General features: G+C 39.7%; 1 protein-coding gene across 1 annotated transcript in view; it reads right to left on the minus strand.

The window, feature by feature from the left end:
* Positions 1–11,358, minus strand: part of MORC1 (MORC family CW-type zinc finger 1) — a 179,188-nt gene extending 167,830 nt beyond the window's left edge. Inside the window, exons 1-3 of the mRNA XM_029214773.1 lie at positions 11,228–11,358; positions 7,748–7,801; positions 3,535–3,569 (exon numbers count right to left, since the gene is read on the minus strand). Coding sequence (XP_029070606.1) covers positions 3,535–3,569; positions 7,748–7,801; positions 11,228–11,358 — 220 coding nt within the window. The remainder of the gene's footprint in view (positions 1–3,534; positions 3,570–7,747; positions 7,802–11,227) is intronic.
* Positions 11,359–25,630: the final 14,272 nt, after the last annotated feature.

A 25,630-nucleotide genomic window follows, 5' to 3' on the forward strand; every position in this document is an offset into this window, starting at 1 on the left:
GAAACTAATTTTCTGTCTCAAGACTGCAACACAGAAACCCTGCTTGAGTTTCCAGGCTGCTGGCCTGCCTGAAGATTTAGAACTCAAGACTGTAACGTCAACTCTGACCTGGATTTCCAACCTGCCAGCTGCCCTACAGATTCCACACCTGCCAGCCCGCACAATCATGGGAGCCAGCTTCTTAAAATAATCCTCCTCTTCCTCCCTCTCTACTATATGTATATCCATAGATAGAATGAGAGAGACTGACAGAGAGAGAGAGAGAGAGAGAGAGAGAAAGGGGGCAGGGAGAGATATCTATCTACTATTGGTTCTGTTTCTCTGAAGAACCCCTCCAAGCTCATCTCTTGTCATCCCCTCCCCTGCCCATACTGCACTCTTCCACTTCCACACAAATAACCACCTGGGACTAATCCTGAACATCTCAAACATTTCTTCAACACCATCAGGGCGTCCTACGTTCTCTCCAGATTCAAGCGACTATACATTCTTCTCCTTCGTCCTTTCCATCCTTGATTTTCTAGGTTAAGGCCTATTTTCCCTTTAGGTCTCTAGTTCATACATGATTTCTTCTAGGAAGCCTTCCTAATCCTTCCACATCATCAGGTGCCCATAATGAATGCTGTCTTTCTAACCTGTGTTTCCCACTTTTCAAAGTATATTCAAATACCTGTTCATGCATCTATTTCTCTTTCAGACTAGTGGTTCTTCCACGTTTTGGGACTCAGTTGCCTCAGAGATATGATGAAAGCTCAACGGCCTTCTACCCATAAAAGTGAAGCTGCACACAATATTTTCCACAGATCCCTTTACTAGGATGCCAATTCCTTAAAAGCAGGCACTGTATGTACTCAGCACTTGGCCCAGTGCCTGCCACTTGGTAAGCACTAAAAATATGTACTGAATGCATATCCATGTTTACTAGAATAATACACACAGAAAGATAAAACATCCATGGCTAAACATATTCAGTTTGAATTTTATAGCCCTCAAGTTACTTGAAGAAAACTTAAGACTGGAAAGTAATTCACATGCCTCAGTAAATAATTTAAAAACTAGTCCAATGCTTAGATTAATTATGTACCCCCATACCAATTCTATCGGTGCATAAGCCCTGGCCCTAGTTTATTTATTTATTTTATTTTCTGAAGAAAAATCAGTTTGCTAGGTTGATAGCCATATTGTGGTTTGCTGCAATAACACATATTACCTAAATAAAGAAAGAAGTGCCCCTTTCAAATCAAATTGCAAAGATTCTTTTTTATTTTTTGTGACAATGCCAAGTGCTAAAGAAAGGGGGGTGAAGTAAATACTGCCATGCCCTGATGTCTTGCACAAACCCAAAAGAACATAATGTGTGAATTCTGATCACAGTTGTTGTACTTTCTGTGATTCCAGATAATTCTTCTCAACCCTTCAACCCTTCAATAATATGTGTGCTTTTTATGAAATTCAGCTCGAATCTTTTCTCCTTCCTCCACTGCTAGGACCACTGCCTTCGTTCAAATTCTCATAAAATCTTGTGTAGATCATCCATAGCCCCATTTCCCTGCTATCATTCTTTCACACTTCTACAGACCAGCTACAAACCATCCTGTATGCTCTTGCTAGAGTATCTTTCTTTAAAAAGAAAAGAGCACATTTCTATTGAATAATTTGCCAACTGACATTGCTCAAAACTCTTTAATGGTTCACTGGCTACAGAAAAAGAAACAAACAAAAAATCTTAGTATGGTATTCAAGGTGCTCATCCATTTGGCTCTAACACTTAGCTTTAGTCAACCAAGCCCCATCATTGTCTCCTGGATGCTTTTTCTCCAAATATATACATGGCTCACCGCCTCATGTCATTTAGGTCTTTGCTGGTATATCACCTATTTAGAGCAACTTTCCATGAGCACCATGTGAAAAATAGTACATCTTTCCCATTCCTCTCTGTTCTCTTATCCCACTATGTTTTGTTTCTTTTTAGCACTTATCGTGACCTGGTATATTATTTATTTGTTCACTTCTTTATTGTCTATCTTTCCTCATTAGAATGCATGTTCCATGAGAGCACAGGCTTAATCAAACACTTTACTCATTGCTCTATCCCCAGCACCTAGAAAAACTGCTTGGCTGATTCATAATAGATACCCAGTAAATTGTTATTGAATAAATGAATGAGTCTCTGAACTAGTCTACCTCCATTCTTTTTTTCACAATAATTCCTCAGACAGGACTATTCTTTTCTTCCTACACTACCTGACAAAAATCACATCCATATTTCAAGCCCTGGCTCTTTAATATGGGGTGTTCTTTCTCTGTGTTCCCACTATGCTTTGAGTCTCTCCTAGGCAAGAGATGCTTATTCTCTTTTACTCTTATATAATTGGATATATATATGGAAAGACCACCCTTTCTCCACTACTGGCATTTCCTTCTATGCAGAATGGAGTTCAATCAGCAGTAGTAAAGGAGCCCTTCTCTGTACTTTGACCATTTTTTTTCCCTGAAGCAGTGAGCTCACTCATCTGACTAGTAATTTGGGAAAAGTAACTTAAGAAGGTTCTGCTCAGATCTCTCCTGTTCCCTCTGAGAGCGAGCTGCCTGCAGAGAGCGTGACTCCACTAGGTGGGCGAGTGCCTGACGCTCTCCCACACTAAGCTCCACACTCCAACCTAGCATTTATCAGCAATGAAGACTACTCTCTTATTTGATTTCTCAAACTTCTCAGAACCTGGGAGTAGAAAGGGAAGAAGAGTGTCATTTATTATGTTTCTTCAAATCTCTCAAGATGTCCATGTCTCTCTTCCTCGTGAACCAGAAGCACCCACCTAGCACAAAATCTTAAAACATTTAGAAAACTGAACTGAACTGAGTTGCTTTTTAAATAATGATAAGACTTTATATCATGGACCACATTCTCTGGCCTGTGACCAACAGCCAATATTTACAGAAGAGCTGATAGAATCTGGGTTGGGGATCAGTTTTAACACCATAGGCATTTCTCCAGGTAGTGTTAACTACAGGACTGGATCACAAAACCTAACTTCCTCTGCATCATATTCAGTGAAGTGAACTAATAAGTGCAATAAATACTTGGTGACTGGAAATGAAGTCAGTAAAGAAAACACGCTTGGTTTGAATTTCATAGCCTTCAAACATTCATACTACACATTCACTTACACACTTTAAAACTGTGATATGTTGGGAATGATGTATACTTAATTATGAATAACCATTAAGTTAATATGCATTTTAAAATAAAACTGTTTTCTCGCGGCAGACAAACTGACTGCTCCAAATCACTGATGCTTTCACAAAACCCTGGAAGATCTAATTTTGTAAATGAGTCCTCTAACAAGTGAACAATTTCACTCAAAGAGTATATTGTTCTCAACCTGGCTCCCCATGGGGTCACTGAACTCACAAAGCACTTAGATTACATTAAAAATCTATAGAATGTGGTTTGATTTTCATGAAATAAAAGAAAATCAAAATAACTACAGGCTTTTCCATTAGAAGAAAAAAGGAGAAAGCAAATCTGCTCACCTGAAAACACATCCAGTCTTGCAGCCCCTGCATCTCTGAAAACAATATAAAAATACTGCTTCAGTATGAAATTGTATTTTTAAAAATTACATTAATCTGAATTGCTCATGTGACATATGATCTACTGTCAGATAGCAAACAATGGAGAAATCTGCTTAAATTGCTTTAAAAACACTAAAATGTTTCACCCTGCATTTGTAGACTAAGACCTATGATCACTTGTAATTTGAGAATATTACAAAGCCTGAAACTCAGAAATTTAAAAGAAGAGATGGAATTTAGTGGTAGTTACACAAGAAGCTCAAGAAAATGGATATGAACATAAAAAATGGTTGGAGAATAATCCAGAAGTCATATGAAGACTTTCATGATATATTTTAGTACAAAAAGAAAAAGAAAATTACTAAGTACTGTGTACCATATAGTCACATTTTTAAAGAACATATATGATATTCATGTGCATATCTGTAAGGAAAGAAATCAAATGTTAACAGTGGTTTTCTCTAGGTCAGAGGTTGACAATCTATGATCTATGGGCCCACCAGCTGTTTCTGTGAATAAAGTTACGGGAACACAACCATGACCGTTTATTTACATATTGTCATTTACCTATTGCTTATAGTCTGCCTTCACACTACAATAGTAGAGTTGGGTAGTTTCAACAGAGAACATATGGCCTACAAAGGTGAAAATATTTAATATTTGGTCTTGCACAGAGAAGTATGCTGGACACCCCCTCCCCACAAATGATGAGGTTACTGGTGCCTTTTCTTTTTTTCTTATTTTCTTAGTTTTCTACAATTCACAGATATTATTTATGTATTTTCTTAAATTACTTTTTAAAGTAGAAACTTTAAAAGGAAAGGAGAAAGAGCCAGAAGATCCTGGTTTCCACATGAAGGCTGTGAGAGAAAGGAGAAGGACAATGAGGGCTTAGCTGACGAGGAAGTGGGTATGTTGAGGGAAGGAAGAGTCTAGAAGGAAGCTCAGAATAATAACAACCAGTGGGACTCTGATGGGAAAATCTGAGTGTCTCCCAAAATTTCCATCAGTCCTGACCCAAAACTACCCCAGATAAATTGGAGTAGGTACAATGTGCCTGTTCTACAATGTTGGACCCTTAGCTCCTTCCTCTAGCCAACTGCTGCTTCTAAGTGCCTCCTCTAAAGAAATTCTGGGGTTACCACTGTCATTTCTTGGGCATTATCCATGTGACAAATAAATATTAAACCTTCCCTTCTAATCCTTACCACAGACCCATGACACATACGTATCATTATCTCCATTGTATAATTACACGTTATACAAAGTACCATGTATACAATAATTGCTCAATAAACGCCACTGTACTGAACGGTTTTTTTCATAGAAACAGTTTCTTCATAGAAAAATTCCATGGGATGAGACAAAGAACAGTCATTTACCTTTACAGCATATTAAGACATTTCATAATAAGCTTTGTACTTGAGCCCAGTTACTTTCTCTCTGAACATGTGTTGTATCAGGAAGAGTCCCCTAACAACTCCTTCCTATCCCGTCACATTTTTTCCTCCTCTTTCCACAACATTCTTTTAATACCTTCCAGTTCTAATTTTGACAACTCCAGGAAATCATCAAAATCTTGAATACAATGATATAAAATAACGTCTTAGAGTAACACAGGGACTTTATGAAGACCTCTGTAAGACCAAGCAAGCATCTCGCGTAAGTCTGTTAAATAGCTTCATTTGCTGTCAATTACTAGCATCTAAGCAGCGGTGACAAACTTCAGTGTGCCCTGAAGACAGAGGAGCTGAAGAGTTCAAGCTGGCCGTGAGGAACACTGGGAATGGCAAAGCTGAAAACACAGGCTGGTCCCAAGAGTGCACCTGCTACACACCTGATCCCATTGAGGAAGGCAGCCTCAAGGTTGGTACGTCTAATCTTTAAAAAAACACAAAAAAAGCATGGGATCCAGATTCTTTTATGTGGCACCTCATGTTTCTCAAACTTTACAAACAATTCCTTCCTTTCTTTTTTTATAAATATTGTGCAAACCTTCAGTATGAGTCAAATAAACATGAGACAGGCTGGACTTGTTCGGGGGCTGCCAGTTTACAAATGCTGCTTGAAGAATTGCTTGATTGGTCACATTTCCCTCACTCCCCTGAGTCTGCAGTCAATCTTTCTTTGCTAATCACCCTCTCTACTCCATAAACCGTTCCCACTGTTCTATTTCTTCTACATTCTGATTTTACTTGCCCTCCTTTGTTGAAATGAATGAGTGAAACAACTTTATAGGAGAAAAGACAGTAGGCAAAAGAGACAGATGTGTTCTTTCACAGTTACAGATGTCAAGTTGCTGGAAATGGTCACTGAGTAGGACAGAGGACTAATGGATACAGGAGGAGCCTTGCTTCAAAGCTTTGGGCAGAAGCAAACAGTAGAAACCCTGAATTCCTGCAGAGACTGACCATGAACATTCATGTGTAGTAGCCCCATCTCTGTTAGCTCCACCTAAGTTGCATTCACAGCTCTTCTGACCAAGCAAATTTCTTTTTCTCCTCTTCCCTCCCTTTTTGTGATGACTGTGATTCCATTAGTCCTGCAGAGTTTCATATAAAGAGGAGCTAGGGACTTTTTACTTAGCATTGAGCATGGCTGTGCAGGAAGTTCTAGATGGCTGGTTAAATGACTACACCCTGTGGTCACACTCAGTCACCTCCCTTCAAAGGCCAGAAACGAAAGGAAAATGCAAAACGCTGTAATACAGTCATCAATCAGTGGCAGGGAATTTAGATCTCCCCACTGAGATCCCTTATCTAACAACCGCATACTACTCCCTGGGTGGACTTTGCTTTCTGCAGAAAAGGTGACAAAATCTTCTGTTACAGGCAAATACAAATATAAAAAAATCAAATGCCATATTCAGCGAGCTGAAAAACTGACTCCTTCACAAACACACTATTGAGCAGGTCTTAAATTGTTAAAGAGATTTCCTTAAACATCAATACCTTTGTCAGAGACACTAAAATGGGGCAAGGGAGTTCTGTAGCCAGACAGCCTAAATTTGAATTCTAGCTCTACCAAATATTAACTGTATCTCCTTTAATAGGTCATCTAACCTCTCTGTGCATCAATTTCTACATCTGGGGAATTCAAATAATGATTCCCAGGTCAAAGTGTTGTTGTCAAGAATAATGAGTTAATACCTGTACATGAAGAGCTTAGAACAGGATCTGATACACAGCAGGGTATCAACAACACTTAGCTCTTTTCTCCTTAACTATGCAATTCACTTTGATGCAGACTTCAGTAAATGCCCAAACCCAAATCTAAATTCTCAATACATAGTATACATTGATACATAATTCAAATAAAATCCAAATGAATATCTGCTATTACATGGTTATAAACACAAAAACAGATGTCCAGATGAATGGATAAAGAAGACGTGGCACATATATACAATGGAATATTACTCAGCCATAAAAAGAAACGAAATTGAGCTCTTTGTAGTGAGATGGATGGACCTAGAGCCTGTCATACAGAGTGTAGTAAGTCAGAAAGAGAAAAACAAATACCATATGCTAACACATATATATGGAATCTAAGAAAAAAAAAAAAAGGTCATGAAGAATCTAGGGGCAAGACGGGAATAAAGACACAGGCCTACCAGAGAATGGACTTGAAGATATGGAGAGGGGGAAGGGTAAGCTGTGACAAAGCGAGAGAGTGGCATGGACATATATACACTACCAAACGTAAGGTAGATAGCTAGTGGGAAGCAGCCGCATAGCACAGGGAGATCAGCTCGGTGCTTTGTGACCACCTGGGGGAGTGTGATAGGGAGGGTGGGAGAGAGGGAGACACAAGAGGGAAGAGATATGGGAACATATGTATATGTATAACTGATTCACTTTGTTATAAAGCAGAAAGTAACACACCATTGTAAAGCAATTATACTCCAATAAAGATGTAAAAAAAAAAACAGATGTCCAATTTACCTGCACTTCAAGTATGATCATAAATACAAACTGAATAAAGATGAATAATTCCTCGTTTCATCTGTTCTTTTTCCTATAATACCTTGATTTTATAGGAAATCAAGTCACAAAGCATTCCAAGTGGGGAAATGACAAAGTATTTTCATCTCTTAATATGACTAGACTTTATTAATGTCATAAAATGCCTTTGTCCCTTTGAATAGCCTTTGTTTACACATAATCCTTACCTTGCATTGTCCAGCAATTCAGCCAGTGCTCCAAAAAGGAAACTGTGAGTGGTGCTGATGAAGAAATAGAGGGAAAACCAAAGTTAAACCAACTCTGTAATCAATGTAAAAGGTTCAAGACACGTTCAGACAATGTTCTCCAGTTCTAGGCAGATAATCAATTACGGAGTTATTCTAGAAACTACTTTCTCAGCATGGTCAAGATTCTGAAGTACATGACAAACCCAGGGCTAAGAACACTATTGCCAAAATATCCTGTCTACTCCTAATAAAACAAAGACTTCAAGGACCTGACTGTACTTAAAGCAAATTTTGACATTTTAAAATTGCTTGATAAGCATTTACTCAAGTTTTGTTAGAGAATGTTTCATTAAAGCTGTATTATTTAAGGCCAAATTACTTCTGAAAAAACCTTGATCAAAATCCAGGCTCACTGAAAGACCTTAAGACTCCATCTGCAGACACAGGCACTGGCAGGGGACCCTGTTTGCACCACTAATCTACACTTTTCTGTGCAATCTTTTCACCTTGGACAACCCTGATCCTTAAATAATCTCACAGATTACCAGTGGTCACTCTCCCCTGTATCCCTCTTGCCAAGTCCTGGGCAATAGAACACACTAGATAGCCATCCTTATTTATACTTTGAAGGCTGAATGTTCCTCTGGGGTGATATCAAGCCACCTTCAGGGTCCCACACTTGCTTTTCATTTGTTGTTGTGGATATTTCAATCAGCAACCTTATCGCAGCATTAAGGTAAGATTCAGTAGGCAATTTTCTTTTTATATTTAGTAAACAGGTAGCAGAAGCAAGAGAGACCCATTTACCAAAAACCATCTGCTCCTTTGTACAGGAGGAAGGATAATCTGCAATGTCTCAGCGACTCCAAATACCTCAGGCCACAGGATGATATGTTAGCTAAAAATTTATTTAAAAAAAATATATACATATATCTATTTTTGGAATTTTAAACTATAAACACATGCTGATGAGGGGTCTCTCGACTCCAGTCAGCTTTCAAATTCGTCATCAGAATAAACCTACTACGCTTCTAATGAAGAGACAAGTTTGTGAACCACTATCCTAATTGCTTAGTGCACCATTCATTTGACTCTTAATTATACCCTAGAGTAGAACTAACTCCTTTAATGGCAGACATCAGATGTCTCTGATTTCTGAGCTTAGCTGCTCTTATAAAATAGTTGCCTTTTAATAAATATTCACTGTTCGTGAAAAAAAGCATAAACCTACTAAATGCAATTATTGCAAACAGGTGTCCTTCACTCAAAAGAAAGTTAGTACTTAAAAATCTAGAACAGAGCAAAAGAAAAGTGTCGGTGACATGCTTTACAAAAGCAGCACTTCAAACCACAAGCCTTTCTAAACAACCCTTCAGGAAAGTAACTGCAATCATTCTGATCCCCCCGCCAAAAATGCCATATAAGCTTCTGTACCATTTCACTTGAGATTTTTACTGACTGCCTGCTATGTGCCAATGTGGGCAGACATGTTCTTTACACTTTACGGGCTCAAGTTAGTGGGGGATGTGAAAAATACACAAGGAAACAAACATATAAAGATGAAAACACAGATTATGACTCAATGCTACTAAGAAAGAGGTATGGGGAAGAGTAACTGGTGAGGAAGGGAAAGCCTTTCTTCACAGAAGACATAAGCTGAACCCTGAAAGATAAGAGCTCAGTCCCTTGCAGAACTGGAGTGAAAATGCTCCAGCAAGAGCAGGAGGTGCAAAGACCTTGAAGCAGAAAAGAGCCAAGCAGGCCAGTCTGCTCTGGCTATGGTAAAATGGGGGGATCACAGCAAGACATGGGATGGCCAGGTCGTGCAGTGCTTCCTACTCCATGGTTAAGAGCTCATACTTGGTCCCCATGCAACTGGAAACCACTATCATGTCTTAAGAAAAGTGACACACTTTGGGGCTTCCCTGGTGACTCAGTGGTTTAGAATCCGCCTGCCAACGCAGGGGACACGGGTTCGAGCCCTGGTCCGGGAAGATCCCACATGCCGCGGAGCAACTAGGTCCGTGAGCCACAACTACTGAGCCCACATGCCACACTACTGAAGCCCACGTGCCTAGAGCCCGTGCTCCGCAACAAGAAAAGCCACCGCAATGAGAAGCCTGCACACCACAACGAAGAGTAGCCCCAGCTCACCACAACTAGAGAAAGCCCGCACGCAGCAACGAAGACCCAACGCAGTCAAAAATAAAAATAAATAAATAAATAATATTAAAAAGAAAAAAAAAAAGAAGAGTGACATATCTGGTTTAAGTGTTTAAAAGCTCAGTCTGGCAGCTTTTAGGAAAACGGATCATAGGGGAGCAAGAAGGGGAAGCAGAGAACCTAGTTTAGAGGCTATGAGAAATCCAGAGGGGAGATGGCAGTAGAGATGGGGAGAAATGGATGAATTTGAGACACAGAGGTGGCATGAAGAGGACTTGATGATTGATGGATTGGATGTGGGGGTGAAGCAAAGGAGGAATAAAAAATCACTCCTGTTTTTACTGAGGCCAGTCTCAGATAAGAATTTTATCTCTGGGAGCTGAGACTATGCCAATTTGTATCTGATTTTGTTGCTGTGGCTTCACGCTGCTGTCACTTTTGTTGTTAAGTTACCAAACCACCAACTGATAATGGGGTAGTATGCGGAGGGTTGGGGAGCAATAGCTATAGAAACTATGCAAAACTGAGGCTGAGGAACTTTTCTAAGATAAAATTCACAGTCTTTCCAGCACTCAGCTTATAATTTTTCAACTTGCTGAAAATTGCTATTTCTTCATTTGTCTTCTACCTGTTAACTTTTAACTACTTGTACCATCCTTTCCAGCTTGAAATCATTCTCCATGATAACAAGATAAAACTAAGTATCTGCTGAATACTGCCTGTTTGTCTTATTCTGTTGTCTGTAAAAATTACACTGTTTTTCCCAAGCAGCAAGGCCAGGATTCTTTACATTTCCATTTCTGTGGTTTCAGATCTGCTGCATCCTTTCTATCAATCGGTACTTTCAGTAAATACAAATTACTAAAAGTTTCCAAAAAATCAACATACCACTGTGAATTACACAGCACTCACTGCTATGCTTTGCTCTGTTGGAAATAACAGATGGACAAGAAAACCTCTGTCATCTGCCTCTGCAATCTGAATATTCGATATAACACCTAAAGAGTAGCCAAAGGGGCTACCGGCCTGACAGAAGAAACAGTGCCCTAGTAATAACTAAAATGTGAGATTCCTATCCCTCATAGAGGTTACATTTTCAGAAAGACTCAGGATGCAACAGCGGCTGGAATCGATAAATACAAATTACTCTTTGGAGCGCAACTTTAATCTTTAAAATGTCAGTGTGTTAGGGAGAGAAATCATTAGAGATAGGCCAGGATGGTAGAATGAGGAGATGGACAAACGTCTCCATTGTGTGGACAGGCTCCCTCGTTCCGGCTACGCCAGGGTACTCACGAGTTGGCGTGGATGAAGTCCAGATTCAGCTGGGCCCGCCGCAGAGCGGTATACTTGTCGTCCATGGTCTGGAACGCGACCCGCGCGACCCTCGGGTACCCAGACGCCAGGCCCAGCAGCCTTTCGCCCATCTCCACGCCCACGCCCACGCCCACGCCCTTGCGCAGACACCTGGCTCGGCGAGCACGCGCTCCCCCTGGTGGCCGGAGCGCGAAGCTCACCCTGCACTGTGGGCCCGAGTGTCTGGCAAGTTAAGTCTGGTCCTGATCTTGGATCCACCTGGTGATAAGGCGTCTGGGCTAGGCTCCTCTTCCCGAATTGAGGTTTACGTGACCTTACTAAACACTCTTTTCTATCATTCCCCAGCTGGAAAATGGAGCCCAGGGCTGGGGCTAGAATTCGATCAGAAATGATCGCACACACACATACACACATAAACACACAGAATGGGAAGAATCTGGGAGGCGAGGTCGGTAAGGGAGCTGGGGACGGTAGGGAAGGAAAATGGATAGTTTCCCTTTTGCGGTTGTTACACAGCAGAGGCCAAGGCCCTTTGTGTTCTCACCCCAGCACTTACCCGTGTCCCTTGGGTTGTGTTTTCTCTAGTTGAAAGAAAGAAAGAAGAAAAGCGGTCAGCCAGAGAGAGAAAGGAAGGAAGAACTAAAGGCAGTCAGAACAGAATGTGGAGGCTTGTGTTCCGTGAGAACCTTTTTCACCTGTCAGCTGCCATTCAATTGTTTGATGTGCTGGCGCGATACAAAGAATAGACATTCTGTATTGTTCCAAAAGACAGAATTGGGCAAGTGGAAGGTGGAAAGGGGGGATTGGGGATAAATATAAGGAAGGGCTGTGTATGCCAGCTGTCCAAAAGGGGATACAAAGCACTGAGTCACCAAAACCTGAGCTGAAACAAGATTTGTCAAGGATGTGTTATGGAAAGGTGCTGGCTGGGATGACAAATTAGTAGGCCTAGTTGACCGCTAAGTGTTCAAACTCATTCATTCTAAGGCACTATGACTTGCAAATAAGGTAGTTCAATAGTACTCAGCAGATGTTTTATATGAGAGTTTTAAAATCAGAAACAAGCATCTATGGAATAAAGAAGTTGGACTAGATGTGTTTGTGATTTCCAGGCATTACACAAGCAATGAGGCTCACAAAAAAAAGAAAAACAATGTCAGTTTTGGGGTACTCATTCTACTTCCAAAGAAAGAAGTTTATCTGTTACCACATTTGTAAGACTCAGTAGAGGAAGAGAGAATCTGAATGGCAACCCAAGCGCACATGGTGCTCTAATTTGAAAACCGGTAGTAAACACAAACATTTCAAATCATTTTCCTGATTGCATTTTTGTTTTAACAGTGGCTGTGATGGTGTTTTGATAGCAAAAGTCTCTTTACTAAGCAACGTGAGCTATCTTTCCAATTTTTCCTTTCATAGAACTTCAATGAAAGTGTGATATTTTATTTTCATTTTATGGGTAAGAAAAGCTTGACAAGCCTCTTCTGGATTTATTTTATTACCCCCAATTTCCAGCTGCTACCTCAAAGAAATTTACTTTTGGGAGGGCACCAGAGCCACTAGCCTATAATTAGTAATGGGCTGTAATACCTAATTTCTACCAGAGGGAAGGGTGTGATTATCACAGAAGCACTCAGTCTAATAATCTGAGCAGAGCCCTCCTACAGTAAGTGGGCAGTCCCAAAGCACTAGACATTTCCGGTTGGCCTGGATGACAGACACGCAGGGGGGATCTATTAGATGGTGTTGAAAAAGAGCCCTGAGGTCATTGTGCACAATCCACCAAAAGCCTTTTTCCCCATTTCAACTCTGCTGTCATAAAGGCAATTCGTTTCCTCTTTAAGGTATACTTTTGGGATTGCCTGTCTCAGCCACCCCCCTCAGCTCTGCCTCAGTATTCATTTTAACATTACGTCATGATAAAAATACTAGGGGAATAACAGGGAGGAGAAATTTAAAATGAGAACATCATCTGCTTCTCTTATGGTTGATCCTGATGTTGGGAACAGTCAATTTGGGATATGAGACTCTTCAGCTCTTCCTAACCAAGCATTTCAGCTTTGCAACATTCATGTACTAGTCACAAATGGCGGCTCAAATTTTTCAAACTCCACTTTCCCCCTTTCGCTTAACTTTGTATGAACCAACATATCATTACTCTACACAAACATGTTTAAACACAAAACAAAGTTTATAAACATAAAAAACGGACACTTGTACCTTCCAACCATGCACAACGGTGTGCCATCTCCTAAGAACTATAAGAAGTGACATCGTCCTAAGATAATAAACACAGAAAACAAATGCTATTAAGGTGATAATGTTGAAAGAGGCCAATAACCCTCAATCGATAATAATGAAATGTCTCTGAAAGCACCTCACACCATTATGGCTCATTTTCTTGCTTTTGTGTGAACCTAGTCAGTGTGTTTTCATCTCTTCCAATCTACTCCAGGTTAGACAATGGTGGGGTTTTCATTATAGAAGTACTGTTACCCATATAGTTGACCATCTTTATATTCCCAAATATTCAGCACTGTGATAAGCATCCCTGGAGACGGTGGAAAATATGAGGCCCAAAACTTGCTCAAAGAATAGTGATGGTATTAAATGAGTTAGAAAATATGGTATTCACTCTGGGTTGGCTAACCCACTAGCCATTTTCCCAACTTTCCTCTTTCTACTATCAAAGCTGAAGACTTACTTTTCTAGACTCCCCTGCAGCAAAGGTGGCCATCTGACTTAGTACTCTTGAATAAGATAAAAGCAGAAATGTGTTGAGTGGTTTCTAGAAAACCACTAGATAAAAGGCACAGTCACGGCTGTTTCTACCTCCCTTCTTTCTTGTTTCTGCTTTAAATACAGGTGCAATTACAGGATATTGAGGTGTCATTTGCATCCATGAGGGAAAGTCAAGAGGATTGCATGAAGCAGTCCCAAACATTCTTGAATTACTAAACCAAAGCCAGAAGTCACTCACCTCCAGAGTTTTCATTATGAAACAAAACTTTATTGGTTTAAGTAATTATAATTGGATTTTCTTTTAGTTGTAGCCAAAACTGTTCTTAACCAATAGAAATAAAGACAAAGCATAATGCCAGAAAGCACCAGAAGCATACTTTCTTTCCATCACTGGGCAGCAGCAGAAGATTATTTGTTATGAACTGTGATTTATAAGTCTTTTCTTGCCAGAAGTGGTAAGTGTCAGCAGAGAGGAAGACACTTGCAGGAGCCATTAGAACAAAGAGAGAGAGGAAGGGGCAAGACATGTGTGTGTATACAGAATATCATAACTAGAGTTGTTAGACTAAAGCACAGGAAGAGACAGTGTTGGCCAGATAAGGAAGGAGAGCATTAAAGAGAAGTTGGAGTGTCGGGGTGAAATTTATGTTTAGAGTGATGTGTAATTTTGAGCCATTATTGGCTCATGCAGTGAATCAGTCATTCATTTGGTGAGAGCCAGCTCCATGGTAGGTTCCAAGAATATAAAAATACAAATATCACGTTTCTGGTTACAGTTTAATAGAGGCAGAGTGTATCAGGTTTCAATGTAGGAAACAGAAACCATTCTGCATACGTCAGACACCAAGTAATATGATGCAGGGAAATGGATATTGACAAAATCCATGGAAGAGATAGCAGGGCTCGAGTCAGGGGCCCACCACAGGACCGCTGAATTCAGCCTCACACCATGAAGCCTCAGAAGAGAGGGCAGCAGTCTCCTGATGCCACTGTTGCAACTGCCTCCAGCTACACATGAGGGCAGTTTCCACGTACAGGAATGCTGAGGCTGGCCATTGTCTCTGCACAATCACATCCCATGTCCTGCCTAGTAGCAGAAAAACAAAACAAAATCTAAGTATAGTTTCTAGTTTTTCAGTCTCTCTAACTGGAGGGATTAGAGAGAAGGTGCTTGAAGACTAAGGGAAATGATGCACAGTTTCCACCACACTGATGGACTTTTAAAGCCTCCATTCGTGCATGAAGGTGTTACAGGTCCTGTGAGAGAAGTTTGGGTTCCAAGGAGGGAGGTGGGTTAGGAAAGATTTCAAAGAAGCGATGGCACTTGACCAGTGCCTTGAAAGATGATCTTATACTTGTTGGGTGAACAGAATCAGGACTGGCATTTTAGGCAGAGTGCTCAGTTGAAAAAAGGAAAAAAGTGAAGCTACACAGACATTCAGTGGGCAGCTCACTGTGTCTGGAGTGAGGGGCACAAAGTGGGGCAGGAGAGGAGGGGGCGCAAGCTTCAAGAGGACTGGGAAGGAAGTGGGAGTCATGTCATTGTGGACCCTGAATGCTGTACTGAAGAATTTGGAGTGGATCTTGCGGGGGTTGGAAACCAGAGTCGGGCCTTCAGCAATGGAGGGCTATGAATGAATTTCGGCTTTGTAAGGATTGCTCTGGCTGCATGTGAGTACTGGGTTGGAGGAGTTCAAGCCCGGAAGCAGGAAGGCTAGTTAGCAGAGTGTTGTAGTAGAAAGTGAGAAATAGCCTCCTGAGCTGGGGAGAATTTGATACTATGTGGGAAAGAGATGAACTGGATGCCCTGATAGTTTAGGTAGCCATAAAGGTCATCTCTGGAAGACTTGCAATAAAGTGGAGAAGAAACCGTGGAAATGAGGACTGGAGCGGTGCCCATGGAGAGAAAGAGATGAATAAGAAAGGTCGATATTAGGAAAACCTGGGAGTGGGCATTCCTAAATGGGACCACAAGATACTAGTAAACGCAAGGAGAAAATACAAGTTTGGTTGGCTTAACTTAGTCCCTCAGGGGTTTGAGGGAAGCAGGAAAGAAAGAAAGGGCAAAAGTTACTCCATGGTTTTAAGTTTGAAGTCCTGGGGAGATGGTCTTGCCATTGACAGTATTGGGTAAGGCACCCCAAATTACCAGTTTGAAAGGTAGAAGAGAATGAGTTCATTTTTGTCACGTTAAGATTTCGCATGAAACAAACAGCACATCCAAGTAGAGTGTTGTCTTACACTTTAAATAAATATGTGGTTTTCCTGCCTTCAATGGAGTTAGCTAACAACAGGTTGTCATTTTTCAACAAAATGTAATTTTGTGTTATGGAAAATATTAGTGAAGTTATTGAGCCTTGTGTGCCTCTGAAGTCAGAGGCTGAGAAGCTCGTGGGAATGGGAGAAGCTGGTTAAAGATATCAGGAAGAAAAGAGATACACTCAGGTGAATGTATGGGGAAATGTGAATTTTGTGGCTATAAGTTAATATTTGTCAAGACTGATCAAAAAAAATCTGCAAATAAATTTTCCCTCCTGAACCCCCGTTTACATACGGATGTCTAATTTGTGAATTGAGGCTGTATATCAACTCAATAGGCTGCCTAGAATTATACACTAGCCTCACCCTGAGAAGTCAAGACAGTGTTTTTTATAATTGTATTTCCTGGGATTTGTCCATTTAAAAATGAAGGGGAAATAATGTGTCCAGATCCCTCTCAAACTTGTTCCATCTTCTTTCAACAAAACCCTTTTATCTATAAAACAGAAATAGAGTTACAGATATAGAAAAAAAAACTTATGGTTACGAGGGGGTAAGGGGGAGGGGAGGGATAAATGAGAGATTGAGATTAATATATGCACACTACTGTATATGAACTAGATAACTAATAAGGACCTACAGTTCCCTACAGGGAACTCTACTCAATACTCTGTAATGGCCTATATGGAAAAAGAATCTAAAAAAGAGTGGATATATGTATATGTATAACTGATTCACTTTGCTGTACACCTGAAACTAACACAACATTGTAAATCAACTCTGCACCAATAAAAATTAAAAAGAAAGAAAAAAGTCATTGCAAATAGCCAAACTTAGTGCATTATTAGAATGCAAAGTGATAAAACAACACACATTGATCTTTGGGGCACTCTGTAATGAGTCTTTTTTAAAGTTCAAAGGTGGAAAAAACCTCACACATGTAAGTAAGGCTCGTACCCTGACCTTTGAGAACAGCAGTTACAGACGTGCAATGAATCACTGACAATTCAAAGGGAGAGGTAAGCACATTTTTCCTGCTGTGGCAAAAAGAACCACCTCTTAAAATTTCTTATCTAACTCAAATTGCAGACCTTTGAAATGAAACAAATTGTCCTGTATGTTCTCCAATGGACAACTTTCAGTCTGGGGACCTTTCTTACCCATAGTTGTATTGTCTCCCCCCCCAGAACATACCACAATAACATCCAGGAAATGCCTGGTATATTTCAGAAACTTAAATAAACTTTTGTTTTTAATATAAAATTTGCTGACTATTTTTACTATTATCATATCCCTCCCATATCAAATCACCAGACTTCTGTTATTTGAGGTATGCTCAAAGAATGTTGTAATGAAAAACAAGTTTTTAGAGCAGGGACAAATTTTGTCTACAATCAAAACTGCACAACAGTTTTAGAATAGTTTTTGGTTTTATTTTACTGTTGAACTTCAATTATCTTTGTTCTACCATAAATATAACAAAAAAGTAATGCAAAAAATCCAACATGTAAAAGAAATGAGCCTGTGATGTGATATCAGGGCTCATCTATCGTCAGGCTAACGCTCTACCATCTTGTTATTGGTAGCCTGCTATTTCCTCAACAAAGGTGTGAAGCCTTTCATTTCACAGATACTGCTGGGGGAAATCATATGGTGTAGCAGAGAGGAATTACTGAATGTGGGCTGAATGTGGAAGTAACTAGTTTCAAGGTTCCCAGTTCAAACACTGATGCCATCCTGCTCTTCTGGCTCAGAGGTATTTTCTCGATATCCCTACCTTGGATGGGGACTGGAGCGCCGTCCAGAAGAGGCAACTTGCTCTTACACCTTATCCCAGTGATATGGTTAATGATGGAGCATCTTCCTGGGTGTGGTGACTGATAACACATAATGCTATTGGAAAATATCTAATCAACAAAAAATGCCAACAGGCTTTGATATGAAGTATGCACATGGGGATTGAGAGTTCATAACATCTCTCGAGTTTCCAAATTCCACACCTTTTCACCCCAAATCATTCAGTTTGAGTGTGGCACAGGGAGGTTGGGGGTGGGAAGTGAGTCATTGGTTTAGAGCCTGAATCCTTTTCACAGTGGCTTCCTGACTTTGTATCAGTTTCTGTAACATGCTTCTCTCCACCACTCTTTATTTGGGGGCGCTATTTCTTTCTCTTTAACTTTCTCACTTGTTCCTCCCCATTCCTAGGAAAAGCACTCTCTACCCTCTGATCACTAACCACCGAATTGGTCAATTGGGTTGTTGTCTCTATTCAGAACATCACTTCCTGCCAAAGCTAATCACCCTATCATTTAAGGGGCCCCTATCCCTAGGTAGTCTCTCACCACTGAAAAGTCATATTTGCAGTGGATATCACCACTCCAAAAGTGGTATTTCCTTTTTTCTTGTACCTAACTCTTATACATAAAAATCCCCATAATACCTGAGGTGATAAGTAATTATTATTATCAACTTTCCACTGGCAGGATCTTTCCCCACAAAGAAGCTTGCCATCATATGCTGAGGAGTTCGAGGGACTGGGCTCATTAGACTTGGCTGGATTTATTAAATATTGCCTCACATCATTTTATAACTTAGGTATTCAAAAGTTTCTTCAAGACAGCTATGTGCATGATAAAATAGTATATAGTTGGTCATTTACCCACCCCCTCTTCTGTCTTTCACTTTCCCCTAGAGCACAAACATACCCCAAACTCTGTCATGGTCTTGTCTTTATAACCGTATCTCAATCAGACCATAAAATACCTTTGTTTAATTATCTTAGACTGAGTCTTAATGCTTATTCTTTCTGTGTTTGTAGTCTCTTCCTTTTTCTCATCCTCCTTTTCAGGATTACCCTTCCATTCTTATCCCCACCTAAAGCTCTCTTCTTTGTGGCATCATAATTCTCATCTAGAGTAACTAAAGGATTAATCCTGAGCAGAAAGTCTGATGGTGACAGTAGAGAATACGACATCTCTCTGACCTAAAGGGGACTGGGACATTGAAAGCCATTATACCTCTATTAAAAGTTAAATCTCTATTCCTTATAGTAACCCTCTGTATGGGGATAATCACAATTCCAAGAGCCTTGGAACCTGCACTAAATTTGATTTTCTAGTTCCAAAGGATAATATTCTCAGGATTGCTTGAGAACTATATTACAGTGGATAACAAAAAAATGACTATAATAATACATTTAATGCCTATTATATGACCAGGAATAAACCATATAATCTGGTTTTAGGGCTCATGAGAAATTTATGAATTCTATCTGAATAGCCTGCTAAAAATGAAACCAGTGCTGCCATGGTACAAAGGCCTCTTTCCAAGCTCCCTAATTCACTCTTGCCCATTTATACCTGTCCCAATACAGTTTGCTTCCATGGAAAAGAAATGTATCCATCAACCTTGTGGTCAACCTCCGTGGGAACGGGAACTAAAATTTTACATTAGCCTCAACATGTTGACCCAGAGATATAAATAATTCAACAATTTTTAAATTCCTAGGATGGAATCTGAATCAGGAAAGACAGAAAGAGAGGCTTGTGAGAGAGCATTTCTTCTCTTTCTCAAACCTCTCTTTTACTGAAGAGAGAAAAACAATTTCACGATGGAAAACATCATCAGCTGACAGAGTCTCAGGGGGACTCTTCCTCCGTCCACTATTTTTGGTCAACTTTCCAAATACTCCTATTCCTTATGGACAAACAAGAGTTGGGAAAAGCAAAACTACCCAAGTTTGAAGGTTTTTCTCTTTGCTAACTTGTTATGGAGTGAACTATATCCCCCCCAAACTTTATGTATTCATATGTTGAATACCTAGCCCCCAGTATCTAAGAATGTGACTGTATTTGGAGATAGGGCCTTTGAAGAGGTAATTAAGTTAAAGTGAGAATATTAGGGTGTGCTCTAATTCAGTCTGATTGCTGTCCTTGTAAGAAGAGGAGACTAGGACAAGGACACCAGGGATGTGTGCGTGCACAGAGGGAAAGCCATGTGAAGAGGCAGCAAGAGGGAGGCTAAAGAAAGCTGAAACGAAGGGTCTCAGAGGAAAGCAAGTCTGTCGACACCTTGATCTTGGATTTACAGCCTCCAGAACAGTGAGAAATAAATTTCCTTTGCTTATGCCACCCATTCTGTGGTATTTGCTATGGCAGCTCTAGCTGCCATATTACATGCCTTAGCTGTAATATGCTCTAGCATATTACAAACTAATACCCGCCACCCAACAACAATTAATGGGAAGCAATTTCTACCATTCTTATGCAGACACTGTGCCAACAGATGTTCTCCTTTTAACCTCTTGCCCCTTCCAACCCAGGACTCAAGATTTTCTGTTTATGCTCCCCAATCTGCCTCCCCACCAATGGCATTTCATTTTCAAATGCCCTCATCCATAACCTCCTATATCTTAACTCCCCCATCTTTTCCTCAAGGAACAAGGCATTTCAAGCAATACTTTAAATCCTTTAAAGCTATTCCTTTCCCTGGAGAATCCAGCTGTTGTTTCAATACACTAGACCGAAACACATGCCCTTACATTTTGATCCTGAGTAAGTCACACTGGTAAGGGCTCAATTACAGGGTGCAGCAGGGAAAAAAAAGCATCATAAAATGATAGAACAGCCTTTACTTCAGATCTACACTAGATTATCAAGTTTATCTTCTGAGATTACCAGAACCATGGGAACAGATTGCTTCCCTATGGAACTAATACTAATGCTCACAGAGCCACCTGCAGAGAAAAATCTAGCCCCATTCACTACTGCAGTGATTCTCAAGAAATGCTTTCTTTGCTTTAAGTTTAGTGGAGCATGGAAGACGTAGCAAATGACAGACTGTGTTTTGATAGTGAGCCAATTGGGCAAGGTCCCTTGATAGTTCTGTTCTCCGTAAACTAGCTAGCACGTTGCTGACACTCAATAAATGTCACATATCATCAACTATCAATTATTCAGTGTATAATGAGGAAAATGCCTTGGCATGCATTATCTCAAAGCTTAATCAAGAAGTTGTGTGATTCTGACACCATATCATAAAACAGATTGGTGTTTTTACTTAAACTGCTAGACTGTATACATTTGTATTAATGACACGTCTTTAAATTACTCCAATTTGTTTATCGTGACAACCAGTAGAAATCACTGAGATTATTGAACATCAATAACATAGAGGATTGCTTAAGTACAATATTCCCAGATGTTATTGTGATAGCCTCAAATGACAGCTGACTAATGTATTGTGTCCATTTGAGCACCTTGATCTATACCCATCCTCTTTCCTTTCCTGGAATTTTCTTCCTCCCTCAACTGTATTTGTCCTCACGAAAAAATCCAGTTGGCCTCACTGGGAGACTTTCCCTGAAATGATCTCCCACACAAGAAACAATGTTTGACATATCTTTGTAACTCTAGTACTTGGAACAATGTATATGGAATGTGTTCAAAATAGATGGATTCTGAAAAGTGCCTAGATCATTGGAAGTACCCAGTAAATAGGTGAGCGAAGGAACACCTGAAGGATAAATCTGTAAATTCCCAATTGTCTGTCTTCATACTGCTCTATAGTGGGTGTCCAGATTAGCAAATAAATGGGAAAGAGGGAGGCGGAGGAACCCTGCACAATAGGGGTAGCCTAGATCTCAAGATGACAATGAGCCTGGATAGTGGGGAGCTCTCCCCTCCTCCCCAAACCAGGAAGGATCAGCCCAATCTTTCAAAGACCCTGAACCACCTACATCTAGTAAAAGAGAAGTCTATTAGGCAAGTCCTTAAACTTCACCAAACCACATTAAACCAAACGCATCTTAAGCTGTAGCAAGTTTTAAAATCTGTAGCAGTCACACTGAAAATGAATACAAAAGCAGAATACTTTTCTCCAACATTTTAGCTAATATCTCCAAATGAATCCAGCTCCTGCTATTAATATATGAAGGGAGGGGGTACATGCCCCCATGTCCTGACAACAGCATTGAAAAGTCAATAGTTATGATGGTAAGAGGGAATATAGTGTACTTAAGTGGAAGGAAAATGTTAAAGAAAGACTATACCTTCTATTCGCCTACAACAGGGCTTTGTTTTACTCACAAATGGAGAAAAAAAATAAAAACAAAAACAAAAGCTCCAGCTTCCAAGGCAAAACAATATTCTACATAGTAATTCAAAAATAGTTTCTGCATTCTACCAACTAAGCCTGAATCTGACTTCTTGTGCCTCACTCAACAGCTACTTTCTGCCCGTAGGACAGACTACAGAAACTCTCATTCAATCTTGGGATATAGTTGCTGTGTCATTCTCTGCCTAAATGTAAATCAAAACCATGAGTGTAATGGGCTATTCCCTCAGTCCTAGGAGGGAAATGGTACCTCTAAGAGGTTTGACCTGATAATAATGACATGACATGATAATAATGACATGTTAATACTCTATCTTAGAATACAAACTATATCAAACCCATTTGCAGTCAAATCAGTTTAAAACTGACTCCTTTACCAGGTGCTATGGTAAAATTTTGTTCTCAGGTAGTAACTCTTTGAGAATCTCAAATAACTTCACAAAACTAAGTGCTATCACCAGCTTATTTTCAATAGGTTGAATGCTGCTGAAAGCTCAGTACAATGTTTGTAAGGGATAGTATCCTCTCCTTCAACACGTTGACTAACCTTCCACCTTTTCATGATGCTGATGATGTCATTGAATCATGCTAGGCTGCACCATGCTCCCCATCACTTCTTATCAGAATTTTATAAATGAGCATTGCATTCTACAAATCTTTGCAGTTTGTTGGGTCTGATTGCATTTGTAGCATGACTCAGAGCAGAAACTAAATTGAGTTTGCTCCTTGGTAGAATAATATTTTCTTGTTTAAGAATTTTTTTTTATAGTGTTAGATCTGATTTCACACATTTTTCTTCTAACATTTATATTTCACTGATATGGAAGAGGCCATGGGATATTACCAAGGTCTATCAGACCATATTAAAGTAATAATTTCTAAATACAAAGCATCAAAGTTGTAAACAGACTCCATTGGTGAGTTTCATTAATTCATGCCACTTGATATTTCTGTTTTTCAAATATAGATATTCCAGTTTCATTTCCAAGAGCATTTCTATGTCTTTATAATTAAGATTACCAATTTTTATGGATCTAGCTTTTTTCTTTCATAGATCATAAGAAGAGACAAGTTATAGGGAACACTTCAAAAACCAAAGCTTAACATAAAAACAAAACAGCTACATTTTAGCTTTGTTTTTTGTTTTGTTTTGTTTTGCTGCCAGTAGGGTAAGGCTGTATATTGATAGACTAGCGCAGGAAAATGCTGACTCAGTTTAACGCAGTTCAATTTAATTTGAATCAGTTGATTCAATTAAGTTCAAAGTTCAATCATGTTTACTGAGGGCTGTTATATGAAGCTATTGTATGAAAGGCCCTGTGCTAGGTGCTGAAGGCATACAAATAGGAGTAAGATGCAGCACCAGCCTTCAAGAAGCATGTAATCTACTCAGGAACATTGAAATGTACATACATAACCATAATACAGGGAGGGATGGCCTATGTACTAAGGATACGCAAATGTAAGAAAGAGCAGCCAAATCTGATTTGGGGGATCAGAGATGGCTTCATTCACCAGGAAGGACAAGATTTTCTGGCCTATGAAGGATCAAATACCTTTACTTCCCTTGCGAACCTGAGTTGCTGAGGCCGCCTTCACCTGTGGGCCAAATTGGGGTCACATTCACCTTAATTTGTTTCATTTCACTGGCTTTTGCCTCTAAGCACAAGCAGCGCTCTACTTCTGCTTCAAAGTTTCACCCTGTAATTTCTGGACACTCCTTCAACAAGTTATTAAATCTCTCTGAGCCTCAGTTTACCCACCTGTAAAATGATAATACCTTCACCATAAAATTGTCACTAGGATTCAATGAGACTGTATATATAATTTATGGAAGAACTATTATTACTTTACACTTGCATTATACACTTCAGCCAAAATAACTAATGACCCATTTTGTGAAAGAAATAAAAGAGATAGGATGCAGCCCTGCTCCCATCCCTCCTCCAGACAAGGCTCATTTTAGGTGTCAAAAGTTGAAGAATGATGGAAAGAAGAGAAGAAGAGGGAAAGATGAATTTCTCCTTTGGTTCTATAAACTTTAAATAACAAGAAAGTACTTTCCCTTTGGTTTTCTTGAGGTTCTTCTAGTCTATCACACAGGTGCCTATTTATACCACTCCATCAAGTACTAAACAAGGAGGCTTACAGAAATGTGGCAGTAGCTGTTGCACCAACAAAATCTTTTCTAGATGGACACATGGGATAGGCTGCCAAGACTCTGCTGTGCTTATTTCCAGATACCTGTCTTCCCAAGCCCTCCATCAGTAATTGGAAGCACAGCTCCCAGCTAGGTAGATCCAGGTTTCTAAACACTCTATGATTCAAAGGTAAACATCCAGAAAGTCATCTCCTACCACTTTTCTATCCCTACACCTTACTTGTTACAAATTGCATAATCTTGATGAGACTGGCTAAAAGATGCATAGTTTCTGTTAAGAATAAACTGTATGATGAAATTATTCATTTAACTGTTAATGATGCCACTGAAAAAGGGAATTCTTTGAAAAATCAAAATAAAAAAAGTGTTCTGATTGTATTCATTATACACTTTTGTTGGAAACAAGCAAATTTTACCACTCAGTTAAACATTCCTTTGTTTTTAATTAAACTTTTTATTTTTAGATCTATAGAAGCATTTGCACTTGTAAGAAATAATACAGAGAAATCCCATGTGACCTTCACTGAGCTTCCCCCAGTGGTAATGTTTTACAAAACGATAATGCAGTGCAATATCACAACCAGGATGTTGACACTGATATATCTACTAATCCTATTCAGATTTCCTCAGTCTTATATGTAGTCATTTGTGTGTGTGTGTGTGTGGGTGTGTGTGTGTGTGTGTGTATTGTGTGTGTGTATGTAAGAGAGATGGAAAGAGGTGTATTTAGTTCTATGCAATTTTATCATGTTTTGTGTGTGTGTGTGTTAGTTTCAAGTGTAGGGCAAAGTGATTCAGTTATACATATACATATATCCATTCTTTTTCAAATTCTTTTCCCATATAGGTTATTACAGAATATTGAGTATAGTTCCCTGTGCTATACAGTAGGTCCTTGTTGATTATCTATCTTATATATAGTGGTGGGTATACGTTAATTCCAAACTCCTAATTTATCCCTCCTCCCCACCTTTCCCTTTGGTAACCATAAATTTGTTTTGGGGGACTTCCCTGGTGGTCCAGTGGTTAAGACTTCACCTTCCAATGCAGGGGGTACAGGTTTGATCCCTGGTCAGGGAGCTAAGATCCCACATGCCAAAACATAA

Source organism: Monodon monoceros, unplaced genomic scaffold, assembly GCF_005190385.1.
Source record: "Monodon monoceros isolate NGI ecotype Baffin Bay Population unplaced genomic scaffold, NGI_Narwhal_1 Super_Scaffold_11, whole genome shotgun sequence".
Lineage (NCBI taxonomy): Eukaryota > Metazoa > Chordata > Mammalia > Artiodactyla > Monodontidae > Monodon > Monodon monoceros.